General features: G+C 36.4%; 1 protein-coding gene across 1 annotated transcript; it reads right to left on the bottom strand.

Moving 5' to 3' along the window:
* Positions 1–841: 841 nt before the first annotated feature.
* Positions 842–14,915, bottom strand: LOC118804201 (C-type mannose receptor 2-like). The gene is made up of 9 exons (XM_036564759.1): positions 14,796–14,915; positions 14,136–14,378; positions 12,662–12,804; positions 11,700–11,800; positions 10,723–10,901; positions 1,627–1,839; positions 1,356–1,498; positions 1,185–1,285; positions 842–992 (listed from the first exon to the last, which is right to left on the bottom strand). Exons 1-9 carry the CDS (start codon positions 14,911–14,913, stop codon positions 842–844), a joined length of 1,392 nt encoding a protein of 463 aa, XP_036420652.1. The 5' UTR covers positions 14,914–14,915.
* Between the last annotated feature and the right edge of the window lie 622 nt (positions 14,916–15,537).

Raw genomic sequence — 15,537 nt, 5'->3', positions numbered from 1 at the left:
TATAACAAGCATTAAAAAATCGGTAGTAGTATCTCTAGTACTAATAGTAAATTTCCTATTCCACCTTAAATGGTACAGCAGTTACATTCTGGCCCCTCAGGCATCCGAACTCCTGCACCATTTAAGGTGGAACATTTGGAAAAACAAAAGGAAAATTTGAATAAGAAGCTGGAGAATATCTGACTTCAGCTTCATATCACTGAAGAATTAGGGATGGGTGATAATAACTAATTGTCATATCCCACCTCTTTGAAGGCATTTGATTCCCTAAATGTAACTAAAGCCCAGAATTGAGGTTGCTAAACTTCACCCTCCTCTGCTCTCACAGAAGACTGGCAGGGTCGCCTACAGAGCAGCGCTAGTAGCCTGTTAATGAAGAAATGTTCTTCTTTATTTGTGGGTTGTGCCATTTCATAGGGGACGATTTCAGACGCACTTGTAACCGTCCCTAAGGGCAAGGGGGCGATGTGACACTCAGGTAGGGGTAAAAATAAGAAGTGGGATTGGGTCTTAGTCCTTATCCTAACCCTAAAACTGTGGATAATCACAAGATAAACTGTTAACAATTTGAGAATCATGGGGGACAATCAAAATAATGTCTGAATGGCTTAACAGTCCGAAACGTGATACACAGAACTGAGTAAAAAGTGCCTCTGTTAGATGTTCTCTGCATTATCACCGTTTTCTGTAATTAATATAACATGTTTGCAGTTTAGCTTTTAAGTGAATTGAACTAAATCTATTGTCAAATATTTGACACCAGCATTAGAGTGACATATAATATAGAGGACACAAACAATGAATTCAGTTCAACAAATGGTTTAAACTACTAAACTAGTCTTTATGCCGGTCGCTTTGTAGATTCACAGACCCAGGCTACACTATGAGTGCAGGGTAAATCGTTCCATGTCCTCAGTGGAAGAGAACAGAGTAGGAAAACAGCACAGTCCTCCCCTCTTTGAAAATCATTGGGTTCACCACTCTTCCAAAATCTGTGATAAGCACACAGCAGCACACAGCTTCAAGACACCTGATATCTTACTTAGAATCTTTTGTTTTAGTTGAAAAAAACAAAACTATAAGTTTTATAGTTTTTTGTAAGATGCAGTTGTTGTTAAGAAGCGCTGGGCTACATTCTTTAATTTGCATCCGTATTTTTAAATAATACGGATTGTTTTACTCACGTGGTCGTCAGTGCTGACCCGTCCACCCACTTCCACTCTCCTTCTCTTTCTTCATCACTCAGACCAATCCAGACATCTCTGCTTCCCTTTTTAATGAACTCCTAGAGGAGAACAGAGTGTGATTAGAATGAGATTTCTATCAGAGTTCAGTTCTTCTCTCTCTCTCCTCACCTGTTCCTCTCTGCTGTTTATGATCACCAGATCTGCTCCTCTCTCTATGCAGTCCTGCCTGGACTTATTCCAGCTCTTCTCCTCAGTAGAGAAGTAGTAATACCTGCTTCCAAATTTCTTCCACCCTTCTACATTGAACATCTCTAGAAAATAAAGTGCAGAGTGATGTTTAGCATTTTGAATCATGCAACACCACTCCAAGCTTTTTTGTTTGTTTATTGTTTTTGATTTTTTCTATGTATATTTTTTTAAGTTGCTGATTATTTCTTACCAGTCACATTGTCAGCACTCATTAGCTTGTCTTTTAACTCATTCATGGTTTTGTTCATCTGGTCTCTCTCCTTAGTCAGATTCTGGTAGCTGCTCTTTAGCTGGTCTCGTTCTTCAGTCAGATTTCTGATACTGGATAAGAGGGTCTCTCTCTCCACTTTCAAAGATAAGACAGTTTGGGACAGACTTTTCTTCTCTTCTTTCACATTAATATCTGCAATTGAGAAAACACGATACACTACATGACTTTTCAAATCCTAGCAGGTTTCAAAAATGGTGAGCATCAGAATTTGTTGCATATTTATTATGAGCATAAAGCAAAATGAGGTTAAGGAAAAAGAGCAGTCAAAATGCACAAAATGCATATTACATGACACAAATAAAACTAAAGTAGGTCAGACCTGTTTCACACAAGAAGAGAAAACACACTTGGGGATATATATGTGGTGAGAAACGTGGTCTGCTGCACATGCTGTGTGCATGCATGTCTTTTCACTTAGTTTTTTCTCTCCTAGGTCATTGGCTGATGCAATGAATCACTCGTTCAATTACATCGCTGACCAGCTCACACCAGGTTAAAAATCTTGAGTAACACTTTCCTTGAACTCTGCTGCATAACCATTCACCCACCAGTCGTATGCTGTCATGAATTGTCCTTTCAGTCCAGATTTTATTCAGTAATATAACACCATTACCTTAAATTGTTATGCCAGATGTCATAATGCTTAATGTCATGACGGCTCGCAAGAGTACATTTAATAAAAAATAAGCATGTGACAGAAGCTGTCATGCCATTAAGTATTATGGCATCCGTCATGACAAATAACAGTTATGGTGACATGACACTGTTATATTATTGAACAGAATCTATTATCACGGCTCCTGACAGCAGGTGGCATCTGCCATGACATGTTTACGGCATGTTTATGCCAATGTTATGTAACAGAGTTTAAGCAAAGTGTAACGAAACTGAATCAGCCACTCGTAAAAAGTGAAAAATTAGGCTTTATTGTTGGGTTTTGGGAAAACTAAAGGTTGGTGAGAGGTCAAAAAGACGAAGACAAAAAGACAAAAATACAAAGTCTAACAATCCAAAGACAAGTTAGATAAACACAAAAGACCAATCAGAAAAACACTCACTAGTTCTCACAAGAAGAAGCAATACCTCGCAAGGAAACTAGTCTAAAAGCCCAGGCTTTATACTAACTCTAACTGATCATAAGACAAAAAGAAACGAACTAAATTAGTATTCAGGTGATTGGAGTGCTGTGGAGGGTCAGCAGTCATGTGATCTCCCAGAGGATTCTGGGAGATGGAGTTCATGGATGCTTCAGAGTCGGAGGGATGTGTGAAATAAAGTGTTACAGAATTGTGTGGTATAGGCTCGGTTTATGGCGGCCTTACACCAGACGACTTTTCAAGCGTTTCACTATCACAGACAAATTTCTAATGTCGGAATAAAATCACGAGAGTCTTGCTCGAGTTGCGACACGCTTGGGTCATCTCGATCGTTTAGCGTAAGGTGGTCAGTATAGCTGTCTTAAGTCAGTCTTTTTCTTGTCTTGTCACTGCAATAAAATCACCCGAAAGCGAGAGAGAGCAAGGAAGAAAAAAATGCATGAGTGCCTGAAGTCTCTGTAAAAAAGGCAAATCTACTCCACTTCAAAACAATAATCATAATAGATTAATAATGTAAACTGGCTGTTTTAATATTTTCAGTTCACTGAGCGTAACAGTAATGTAAAGAAATTTGCAGAGGACTTTAGGAATGGCATTACCAAAGAATCATCTCTGTTTTTTCCATTTTTTACTCTCTGTTACAGTGGTTTCCTTTTTTGTTTGTTTGGTTGTTTTTATGTTTTAGTTCATAACACCCAACCTACAATGATGAATCACTGCAATTTTTCTTGATGTGTAAATCCTTATAGTAAATTCAAAAAATTAAAAACTGCACATTTTGCAGGTTAATGAAAAATATACTGGATGATGGTCTGACAGAATATGAAGTTCTACAGTGAACTGGGCTAAGCAACACGTCTTCCAACTTGTACCACTTTAGAGTGGAGAAAGAAGAATGTTTCTCTTGTAAATTTCCATCAGGTGCATGATGGGAAATAATCTCAAAAATGTAGTTTCTGTCCGTCAAGATTCCCAGTCTATGCAAAATCATAGTCTCTGACTAAAGACTCTGTGACATTAATTTTGTATGTGAGAGCGTCAGACTTTAGTCTTTTAAAAGTCTTTTCAGAGTCTTTTTGAAGTCTTCTATTGTATGGTTAGTGTCAGTCAAACAAATTTTACCCACTTAACGTTCATGTAAATGCTGTTTATTAAATAATGACTATAAGTATCTGATTGGAGAATGGAGGTGTTCATTACTGTTTTTAGAAAAGTAAAAGAAAAAATGCTCATAAGTTATCTGGTTATCATTTTATGCCCTGTTAAGCGTCTCTTTAATGACAGTTTGCATTCGTCACTACAGTTTAAAGAAGATGACAGTATAGCACAAACTGGTGTATTACAAGCATAGACATCCCAAGAAAGCACAGAGCTTCAGAAGCACAATGTGGCTTCATAATGTCTAATGGAAAAGACCAGATATTACTGTTGAAATCTGTGCCCATAAAGTTCAACCACATGACAAACGTCCAGTTGAATATCACTAGTTGCTTCTAACAGACTCTCTTTAACAGGTTTGCACTTAAAATTCTCTTCAAAACTGGATATATTTTTTGAAGTATAGTAGGTTGAGCAGGTCAACAGAAAGCTAACAGGTTAACAGACTAATGGTCCAATAATAAAAGACAAATTCCAAGTTCAAGCCCTTAAAGGAGTTGCAAACTTCTTTAAGTTGTCTTTAAATGAGAGCTGATATTTAAATACAGAAACAGCACTGAGCTAACTCCACAAGCTTGGTGCTAACATAATATGGTGAAAAAATACCAGGGTCACTAGCAGAAATGAGCATCATAGCTGTTTTAGTGAATTAATAGCTATTTATTGGCATACATTCTATGGCTTTGGCTCTCAGTGTAAACAAAAAGTTGAAATGATTTTATTAGAGTGAGTATTTGAAATTGAAGTACTCACAGTACTTGTAGAACACTATGGTGGTGGTCAGCAGGAGAACACACAGCAGTACCACACACACCACAGCCAGTCTGGAACGTCTGGGCCTGGCTTGCAGTCTCCATTCTAGTTCATTTCAAAGGTGTTTGATGGGGTTGAGATCAGGTTTTAGGTTGTTTTTTAGGCTTCAGTAACACTGTAATGAGAGCTGTTGATAAACTGCGTCAAAAATGTCTGTAGGATTCCACTGGAAAAGACTCGGGTCTTGGGGATTCGTTAAAGTCATTTTCTGTAATTTATCTTCTGTAATTTATGTGTTTTAATTTGTTTCTTGGTAAGTTTTGGAAGATCAGTATAGAAACTGTTCTATAGGTATTTTTGTATTGTATTATAATCTGGAATAAATATATATCAATATTCTATGCCCTGTGTACCTTGCATCTCATTTGTGTACCTCAGACTCACAATTGCATACATGGAAATGTGTACAGTGTATATCATAGCTTTAATTTCATAACTTATATTGCTATTATATATTAATATTATATTTAAAGTCTAATACACATATATATATATATATATATATATATATATATTATTTTGTATATTTAAGTACTTTATATTAAGTACTATATTTAAGGGGGATATGCACCTATGATTTTCACTCACCTTAACACCTGTATAATTGTGATGTGACAATAAACTTCATTTGATTTGATTTGTTTTTGTTTAGCCACATTTCCCTGATTTGTTACCATATTTACATTTCCTGTGTTGGAGTCTTTGTATCTTACATTTTTAATAGGAAATCATTTTTTTCTTGTAATTCAGCTTTCCCCATTTCCCGAAGTAATGTAGATGATATTTCTGGTGAGGTGCTGTTTTCTAAAAATAACTTCACTATTTTCACAAAATAAATAAAATGTGTCACTCGACTAGGGGTGCTGAAATTCTGCGTACGGCATATGGATGTTCATTTTAATATAGCTTAATTACAGATGTTCTACAGCTTTCAGAGTCATTACAGAATCTTCTACAGCTCTGTTCATCACTGTAGACACATATAATATTTCTTCATTTTTATTTCCAGATTTAATCATTAAATGTCGGCCTGATTATTTGAAGTTGTACAGGACTGGCATATCAGAACCATTTTTCCCGCTTGTCTTCAACTAAATTGATCTATTATATTGTAAACAGTGGTTCCAGACTTTTGAATTGTAGTCTACAGTGGTACAAAAGTGTGACTTTTGTTGATTTTCTGAGTGAAAATAAGTTAACTCATCCTCCACAGAGAGGCACTTCTGCACTTTTTAATGCACAAGTACTGGTTATTTGATGAATTTAACGTGTTGGAACAAAATAGATCATAAAATGTGGCCTGTGCAACATTGTTGATGTTCTGTTTTATTTTTCCTCAGCATATAAATAGAAATTGTGCACATAAATTAGCATAAAAATATATTTTTAAAGTAGGTTCTGTTACTTATTATCACTAAGAAAATCAATATTTCATAAACATCTCATTTGACCAGGGCCGTTGAAACATTTGCATAGAGCTAAGTGTGCATGTTGCAGTACCTGTGTTCTCTGTCCTCGTCCTCGTCCTTGTCGTCTTGTTTGCGTAGATGTCCTGACCTCTGACAGCGCTCGCTTTGTAAAAGGTCTTCTCCCGGGCCATCTCGCTCAGCTCAGTGCTGTTCTGCTCTACACTGCTCTCTGCACTTACTACATACTATGCCGTCACTTGGGCAACAGCAGTTTCAGATAGAATGAAACCATTTTTTTAACACCTCTATTGGCAGTAATAAACAGGAAACTGTGGCTTTGATTTGATATGAAGATAGACATGTATATGTGTGTGTGGAGATACATGCAAAGTTCATAAGGAAGCTATGAAAGCTTCTGATCAGTCAAAAAAATTAATCCCTGTAACATTCCAGGCTTATTACACACTAAGGCTTATAATTCGGTAACTACAGGGACTTCAGTGCAAACTAATGGAGCTATTCTTAAGTAATAAAACTTTGGTTTGTTAAGGGGTTAAGTTCTCTTGAGTTATGCTGTAAAAGTGATATACATTAGATTAATACAGCAGTACATCCAGAGTCATACAGTAGAAGTAATATACAGAACATTAATACAGCAGACCTAGAATCATACATGTAAATGTAATGCATAACAGTAATTTGCAGTAACATACAGAATGTTACACATTTGTTTAAGCAAGTAGCCACATGAAATGCATTCAGTATTATTTATTTTAATGTGAATACGATTACTTAGGGAATTTAATTCTAAAAGATAAATCAATTAAATATCCAACTTCTGTTCAATATCGCATGCTAAAAATACCAGGCTTATCAGCAAAATCAGATCATTTTAACATAGTACAAATAATTTGCTGTAGTTTTAGTTTACATAAATGCTATATGTCCAAAACTATCAGACACCTCTTCTTATTAGTGAATTCAGATTTTAAGGTGAATCCACTGCTTATATTCTCTGTAGGAAAGCATTGCTAGAGCTAAGTGCTGCTAGAAAATAAACGTTCCAACACTAATTGTACTCAAAGGATTATGGGTGCACAATAGCTTTTTATTATCCAGGTGGTCCTAGAATGTTTAAATTCAGTGTATGCTTCTGTTTAATAGGTGATACACAGCCATTGCACCACTCGGTATACAGGAAATTACATTAAAGCCTTTTGCCAGTATGTTTTGCCTGCATTATAGTGATTATAATGCATTGCTTTCCATATACATTTGTATGCAAAAGTCTGTGCACCCCGATCAAATGACATGCTGTGCTGATTTTCTAAGTGAAAATGTTTTGACACATTCTCTACAGAAAACACACTTATGCACATTTCGATGCATTTTAATGCTTCACATGTTTGAAGAAAAAAAAAACATAAAATGTAGCTTATACAGATTTGAGCCTATGCAATAGTTTGGCATATATGGCATTTTATATTTTATGTTTTATTGTTTTCCACTTTGTTAAGTTTTTCACTCAGAAAATCAACAAAAAATTGACCGCAAACTTTTGCATATGACTGTAGTTATTTAACAATAAGTCTTATATGTAATAAGATAAAAATATATAAGGAGAAAGGGGGAAATAAGGGATTTTAGGGGTTTTTTAGTGGTTCTATTTCTAGGTGGGTGGCGAGTGATTCAAGATTCTTTTATCTTTCAACATGATAACGACTGAAAACACTCTGCCAGATAGAAGGTGTGTTAACAGAACTCTCGCTGTTAGAAAATGCTCATCCCAGAGCTCAGCAGATTGCTGTGGGCAAAAGATGGTCACCAAATCTGGGGCACTGGCTGGTCATGTAAAGATTTGAGGCTCAGCCCACGTCACTGTAGGATTATTTATATAATTTTTTTATTAACCTGTAAAGTGTGCATTTTTTACTTTATTTTAAATGATATAAGGATCTGTGCATCAACAAAACTTGCAGGAAATCACAATTGAAGATTGCCGTGTCTTGTAGACATCATAAAAACAAGAGAAAAGAAAAAAGAAAATAAAAAAGGTTAAAAAAAAAACATCCAGATATGTTTCCTCGATAATGCAGTTCTAAAAATATCCTCTGCACGTTTACTCTTCATTTACATCAGCCGTATCTTCTCCCAATTGTTCTACTAACACAGAAACAGTTTATTAGTAATTTTTATATTTTTACTCAGGTTCATGATAAATGCTACATTGTGAAACAGTAAAACTGTTCTTAAAACCAAACTAATGACTAATATAAAAAGCACACTAAAACAAACCACTCAGTTCGGGTAATTTGAGTGTTGTGACTAACAGTTCAGAGGTCTATCTTACCCAAACCCAACACAGAGCCCAGGCCAGTTTTCCTGAATGTATTCAAATATTTAATAAAATTCTGATTGTTCTTTAGACAGGATGAATTCTTTGAATGCCCTTAACAATTAACAATTCTTACTCATTGGTTACATGAGTACATTGGTACACATCTAATATGTTTTTGCTATTTTCAGTAACTATTATGAAATAAACTGTTTATATTGTTGTACTTGTTTTGCGAATTGTGTTATTTTACCTAAAGAATAACCTACATAATAACCTTGTTTTATTATTAACTACCACTTCAATAGATAGCAGTTAACAATTTAGGTAATTTAGGTAAAACTAATCTAAATTACTTACTAAATAAGAATTCATCTAAAGCATTTTATATTATAGATTATATATTTTTTATCTACTGTATAGATTTGATGTTATGTAAATATGTTCTTCTTAGAACTTTTTCATGAGATTTGGTAACTTTAGAACTTCTGCTTTTAAAAAGAAAGTAGTAGAATTTAATTACTCTAATAATAAGTAATCTCAACCATAAATGATAATGTAAGGAGGGGTGTAAATGGGGAACAAACAAAATGTTAAAAATGATTAAGGGTTGTTCTTGAATTTTACATCAAGTTTCATTCTGTCTTTTTACAGCTTCTTCATTCACACAATTATTAATAAACCAATTTTTCTTCAGTTTTTTATTCAACTCACTCTCTCTCTTCTTTACTTTGAGCACTCTACTGCAGCAGAATGTCATGAAGGCACTCTTTATTAATATCTGCATTACCAGAATTACACAGGAAACATGGAGGAGCGCACAGAGGTTACTGAAATGTGTGCGGCTTTGGGTTGATCAAAAGATAAAGATGTTCGTATGTGTGACAGTAGAGTGAGCAAAGCTGTGGCTGAGGAGGCTCTTTCAAAGCTGGCATATGAGTCAGAAGCACCTGTTTGTATGGAAGTGAGTCAAAATATAAATGAAGATGTAAAGAGAGTAAAGAAGTCTTTACTGAAGTGTGTAATGGCAGTATTCCTGCTTCTTCAGTAATAATCAGTTTTTAGGTGAAATTGACATTGATCAGGCATAATATTATGTCCACCTCCTTGTTTCTATGCTCATTGTCCATTTTATCAGCTCCACTTACTATATAGGTGCACTCTACAATTACAGACTGTAGTCCATCTGTTTCTCTGCATACTTTATTAGCCCCCTTTTACCCTGTTCTTCAATAGTCAGGACCCCCACAGGACCAGCACAGAGCAGGTATTATTTAGGTGGTGGATCATTCTCAGCACTGCAGTAACACTGATGTGGTGGTGTGTTAGTGTGTGCTGTGCCGGTACGAATGGATCAGACACAGCAGTGCTGCTGGAGTTTTTAAATACCTCAGCGTCACTGCCGGACTGAGAATAGTCCACCAACCAACAACTTCCTGTGGGCAGTGTCCTGGGACTACTGATGAAGGACTAGAGGATGACCAACACAAACTGCAGCAACAGATGAGCTACTGTCTCTGACTTTACATCTACAAGGTGGACCAATAAGGTAGGCGTGTCAAAGAACTTGTTCAACCTAAATCTGATTTTTGATATATCTAGATTGATTTTTGACCATCTTGACAGCAAAAAAAAAACATATGAAATCCAATTTTTGCAAATCAGATGCAAACCACATTTGGAGGTGGTTTGAAATGCGATACTGAAATGCTCCAATTGGATTTTTACAGATGCATCTCAGTCTGGATGCTCTGGCCGCTCAGATCGGATTTCAAAGTGGCCTTTGCATCACTCACAACATGACATGTGATCTTGCACCATTGTTAGACACAGCTTTTAATCATTTTCTGAACACCAGGTAGTGAAACAGTATAGAGAAAAAGATCTTGATTCACATGAATGAATAATTCATTATAAAATTGTGGTGGGTGAGATGTCGCTTAAGGTCCCTGAATGTTTAGAAAAGGACCTGCAAAAAGATTCTTTGTTGAAGCAGACTAGACAAGTGACTAAAAAGTAACTCCATAAATGACCCGTATTTTTAACCATAAACAAATGATACTTGGTTAAGTATTTCTTGTCTTGTTCAATGCAGATTGGGGATGTTTATTATGAGTTCATGTCAAATGAATAAGCATTAGATAAAACTTAGAAAGTAAAAGAAACAGAAGAAAATGAATGAGCAGTCTGAAAATTGTCCTCTACTTAATTACACACCGAGTCATCTTCTCACATATCCAGGTGTGCAGGCGGTCACATCTCACTTTTTTCCAGTTGAATAAAGGATCATAACCATTAGAGGCTACCTGCACACAGTTCTCATGTATGAAAGTTCCAGAGTTCCAGTATGTATAATAATTTGGTTCTCCTCTCATCCAATACCTAGAACAACACACAGAGACAAATATCCAAAAACTATGAATGAGAATGCTTTTGTGATGTCACAGAAAAATCAGTGCATTTACACATATCTGCCTATTCAGCCTACAATCTACAATGGGCTTTGCCTATTCACACTGAAGTTAAAAGGAGTGTCACAGCCTGGACTCCATTTCAAATAAGGTACAATAGAAGGCAGCCAATCAGAATAGAGGTCATTTACATATCTCAGCCTTTAAGCCACAGTAATAAAAACAGCCTGTTTGAATCTTAAGAATGAAAAGAGGTCACTGTTTTTGGTATATAAACCCACCCAAATGTCATAAATGAACCTCAGGAAAAAAAAGAACAACGACAACATGTGATATGGGCCCTTACAGTTCTTAAACCAGCTTTGTCAGTACCTTGGCGCCCTCTACTGGCTTTGCATGCCTGTATCATGGTGATAAATTGGCTTCAGACATCAGGGAACATACAAGAACATTACATATTTACAATAGAACATGACAGCATGACCACCAGCATGATATCCAATAGGGAAGCAGGTATTGTTTGGAATTACATTCAATGATGAAAAGCAGTCAATTTCATAACAAACAGCAAGAAACCAGAGCTCAGTACTTACATTACAAATGCATTATGTTACTGATTAGAACCTAAATCTGTAATCTGATTGGTAGTCACCTGATTACGTTGACAGAATGTGTATACATACGTTCATATAACCAGGTTCATAGTTAACATTTTTAATTTATTAGTCTGAAGGACAAATCTTGGGCTTGCAGTTTGATCTTAGCTTACCCAGATATTGGCAATGTGCCGTCCACCCATTTCCACTGCCTCAAACGGTCACGGTCAGTCAGACCAATCCAGAAGTTGCTTGCCAGTCCAGAAACAAAAGTCTTAATGGTAAAACAAAATACCTTAAATATTTTACACACATCTAGAGTACTACTCATATTCTCTTCTCACATCTACAGGTAATGCCAGGCAAGGCAAAGCAAGCTTATTTATACAGCACTTTTCATGCACTCCGGTCATTCAAAGTGGTTTACAAATGATAAAGTGCAAAGATAATTCAAATGAAAATTAAAAAGGTGTAGGAGATTTGAAATTAAAAACATGATTCTAATGTTGAAATTAAACATTAAATTAAATATTAAATTAGCATAAGAAAGTGCCATTACAGAGGAGAAAGGTTAGAAGAGTTAACAGTGTTTTAAAAGGAAATGAAAGCTGCTCAAATAGGGACATTTTGAGCCTGGATTTAAAAGTGTCCAGTGTCGGGATTCTCCAAATACTCTCTGTCACCTGGTTCCATTTAAAAGCAGCATAGTAGCTAAATGCTACTTCACCTTGTTTAGTCTTTACCTTAGACTGCACTAACTGACTAGATCCTAATGATCAGCCCATTTTGCTGCATTTTGCTTACATTTCTCTGGTAATTCTAATTCAGGGGCGATATATATAGGTCATTGTGTCAACCAATGGCAAATATAGCACAAAGTTTCTTTACATAATTGCACTCGGGATTGTAAATATGTTAAAATCAGTAAAAAAAAAAATGTAAGATCTGTAAATTCATCAATAAAATTAGCATTGAACTTCAGAAGCCTGTAGACAATTACTACTAATTTTCTTGGTTCCCCTTTTAGAGCCACACAGAGATTCTCAAAGGATGTGAAATCACCCAATGACAACTGCTTGCACTGGAAAGAATTATCTAAATATAATTCTAAATATAAATATAAGTTCACCCTCACCTGTTCCTCTCTGCTGGTGATGATGACCAGGTCTGCTTCTTTTCCTCTGCAGTCCTGTCTGCCATGATCCCAGGTGTTTATATTGTGGGAAACGTAGTAACAGCTGGACTTAAACCTTCTCCAACCATGTGGACACAATATTTCTGAAGGAAAGTGAATTTAAAGTAAAAGGGGCAATACGGTCTGAAACTAGCTTTTAATATGTTATTTGTCATGTTATGTTATATTCTGTCATGTAGCATTGTAACCGTCAGTATCATCAGTTTGATGGAATTTGCAAACTTGTATCCATTTTTGTTTTTTTGTCCATTGGTGTTCTCTCACTACAATACCCACCGTGCATTATACAAATACGTCACACATCCATTTCTGGTTCTGACCCGCCATGTCAGAATTAAGAAATAAATGAGAACATCAAGCAAATCCACAGACTAAATGCTCTCCATTGCCAACACATCACTCATGTTCAACAGGAATGGCGATATTTTATACATCACTTACTTGGAAATTACTTGGGAAAAAACATGGTCACTTTTTCTCATATTTTAGTTTGAAACATTTGAAACAACTTCAAACTTTAAAAGAACATTTTTCCCTACTTTTTTTTATCTAGCCCCTTTACAATGTTAGAAATAAAGGCACTGTGCAGGTACATTTTTCGTTCATCAAGGTACAAACAATGTAAATGTTGTGGTTTTACCAACAGTGGTTTTAAGGCCCAACTGTGTACCTTCAATAAGTTTTTCCAGGTGAAAATTACATATTTGTACCTTTTCATAACCTAATGTTTTAATACAGAACAATAAAATAGAAAGCCTGGAGACGGGACGGGGTGTGTGGAGTCAATACAACTTAAAAAATATCATTTCAATGGATTATGGTACAATTTTGTTCCCTGACTAAATGTAATGAGATGTGCCCTTGAGGGTACCACCCCAGTGACAGGATGGGTACTGACCCAGTGATGGTTTCTTACCTGTTTTTCTGAGAGTGTAGAGACCACCTGGCCAGTGCCCCCCCCCCAGTAATATTAGTTTAGATCCCTGCTCTAGAGACTACTGTGGTGCCATAGTAACAAGCAAGTAGGGTCGTTCACAAAAGATGAAGCAATGGTTACATTTTACATTTTGGCCGGAGTGCTCTTCAGGGCCTTTCTTGAAAGTTTTATTTCAGGTTCATTATCAGAAAAATCAAGCATGGTTAAATGAATGCATGAAGGATGAGCTCATTATGCGCAAATGTATAAAAAAAAACCATTTTAAATACATATGAGATACATTTCACCATTGGCTGTGGTCTAATTTACAGGGGGGCAACCCTACTCGTGGAGTTCCACTAGGCTTCAAAGTGTATTTCCAACATTTGTAGCCCTCATTAGTAGAACATGTGTTGGGTTAGTATTACGACAGGTTCCTTAAATGTTCAAGCCTAATACTAAACATTACCAGAGAATCAGCAATGTCTCTGAACTCACCAATGTTAGAAAGCTGTCTCTGAAGTCCATCTCTTTCTATGGTCAGATTGTCAAAGCTGGCCTGTAACTGGTCTCTCTCCATAGTCACGTTGTTGAACCTGTTCCATAACTGCTCTTTCTCTGCATTATGTTTTGTACTCAGGCCCATAATAACAGCCAGCAGGAGAACACACAGCAGCCCCAGACACACTGCAGCTGGCCTACCAGAGCGCACCTGCTTCCCCTCAGAAACAGCCTGAGAACCTGGAAGAGTCACAGTAGCAACATAGTTAGACTTCCACTACTGCTTTTCAGATTCAAGATAAAGATATTTTGGAGCTGATAGAGAAATGGTAATGGGGGATGGGCTACACATCGCCTGCAGCTTTAAATTCTATGTTTTACTCAAACGCTCCAGAGCAGTGGTCAGAGATAAAGCAGAGACACTAGAACCTACACTAAACTTTAAGGTTTACCAAAAAAAATGTACATATACTCACACATTTCCCCTTATTACAAACATAGTAAACTGTCCGAGTCATGTTTGGTATCTGAAGTTTGCTTCCTTTCAAATACTAATCATGTCTTGGCTGATCTACTATGTCTGGTGTACATTTGAACCACTCCATTAAGGAGTGTGATTTGAACATGATTCAGTGTTTTCTATGAATTCATATTTACCTGCTTTCGGTGTTGCTGTATCTGCAAAGAAGTTCTCATAGACCTCACTGTGATTGGCCCCATTGTCGTCTACATTCATGTAGATGCTCTCAGAATCTTCATCTTTCCTAGTCTCCATGTGGACTGTTACACGCAGAATGAAACTACCGCTTTCCTGTCAGCCCGTTTATGACGGTCATGTCATGTGCTTCTAAGCGTAGCCTATTCCTCTAAGAAAGGCATTAAATGTTCCCATTGCTGTGTTAGTGAAACTTCTCCAAATTGAAGTTTGGCTTATTTTGCTTGCACGTCATTGAGTTCCCTATAGAAGTGCAGTGAAACATCACAGAAACTGGAGATGGTTAGCCTGCATCCTTGTGTTTTGTTCTAAAATAAAATGATAAAGGCTTAAAAGTGGGAGCCCTGAGCAAAAATAAAGCAAAGCAAGTGCTGCCCCTATGAGAACAGAATAAAGCCACCTTCAAAAAGGAGTTAGCAGCTAAATGTGAATGACTAGTGATACTGAGTAAAATGTAGATGAAAAAATGTACTTATATGGAACTGAGTATATATAACAAGAGCAATTTAGTAAATGTGGTTCATTGTGTTTCTTTTTGTTGTTGCTAGTCATGCCTTTAGCTTGCTAACTAGCAAGCTAACGGAGTACGTGATGAAGTTGTATCAGCAGTCATGTATAACAGATGGACCTTAGTTTGCAAATCGAATGTTATGGCTGTGAAATATTAAGCATTTGAAAGTACTG

Source organism: Colossoma macropomum, unplaced genomic scaffold (assembly GCF_904425465.1).
Source record: "Colossoma macropomum unplaced genomic scaffold, Colossoma_macropomum, whole genome shotgun sequence".
Lineage (NCBI taxonomy): Eukaryota > Metazoa > Chordata > Actinopteri > Characiformes > Serrasalmidae > Colossoma > Colossoma macropomum.
This window is presented reverse-complemented; position numbering and strand designations above follow the sequence as displayed.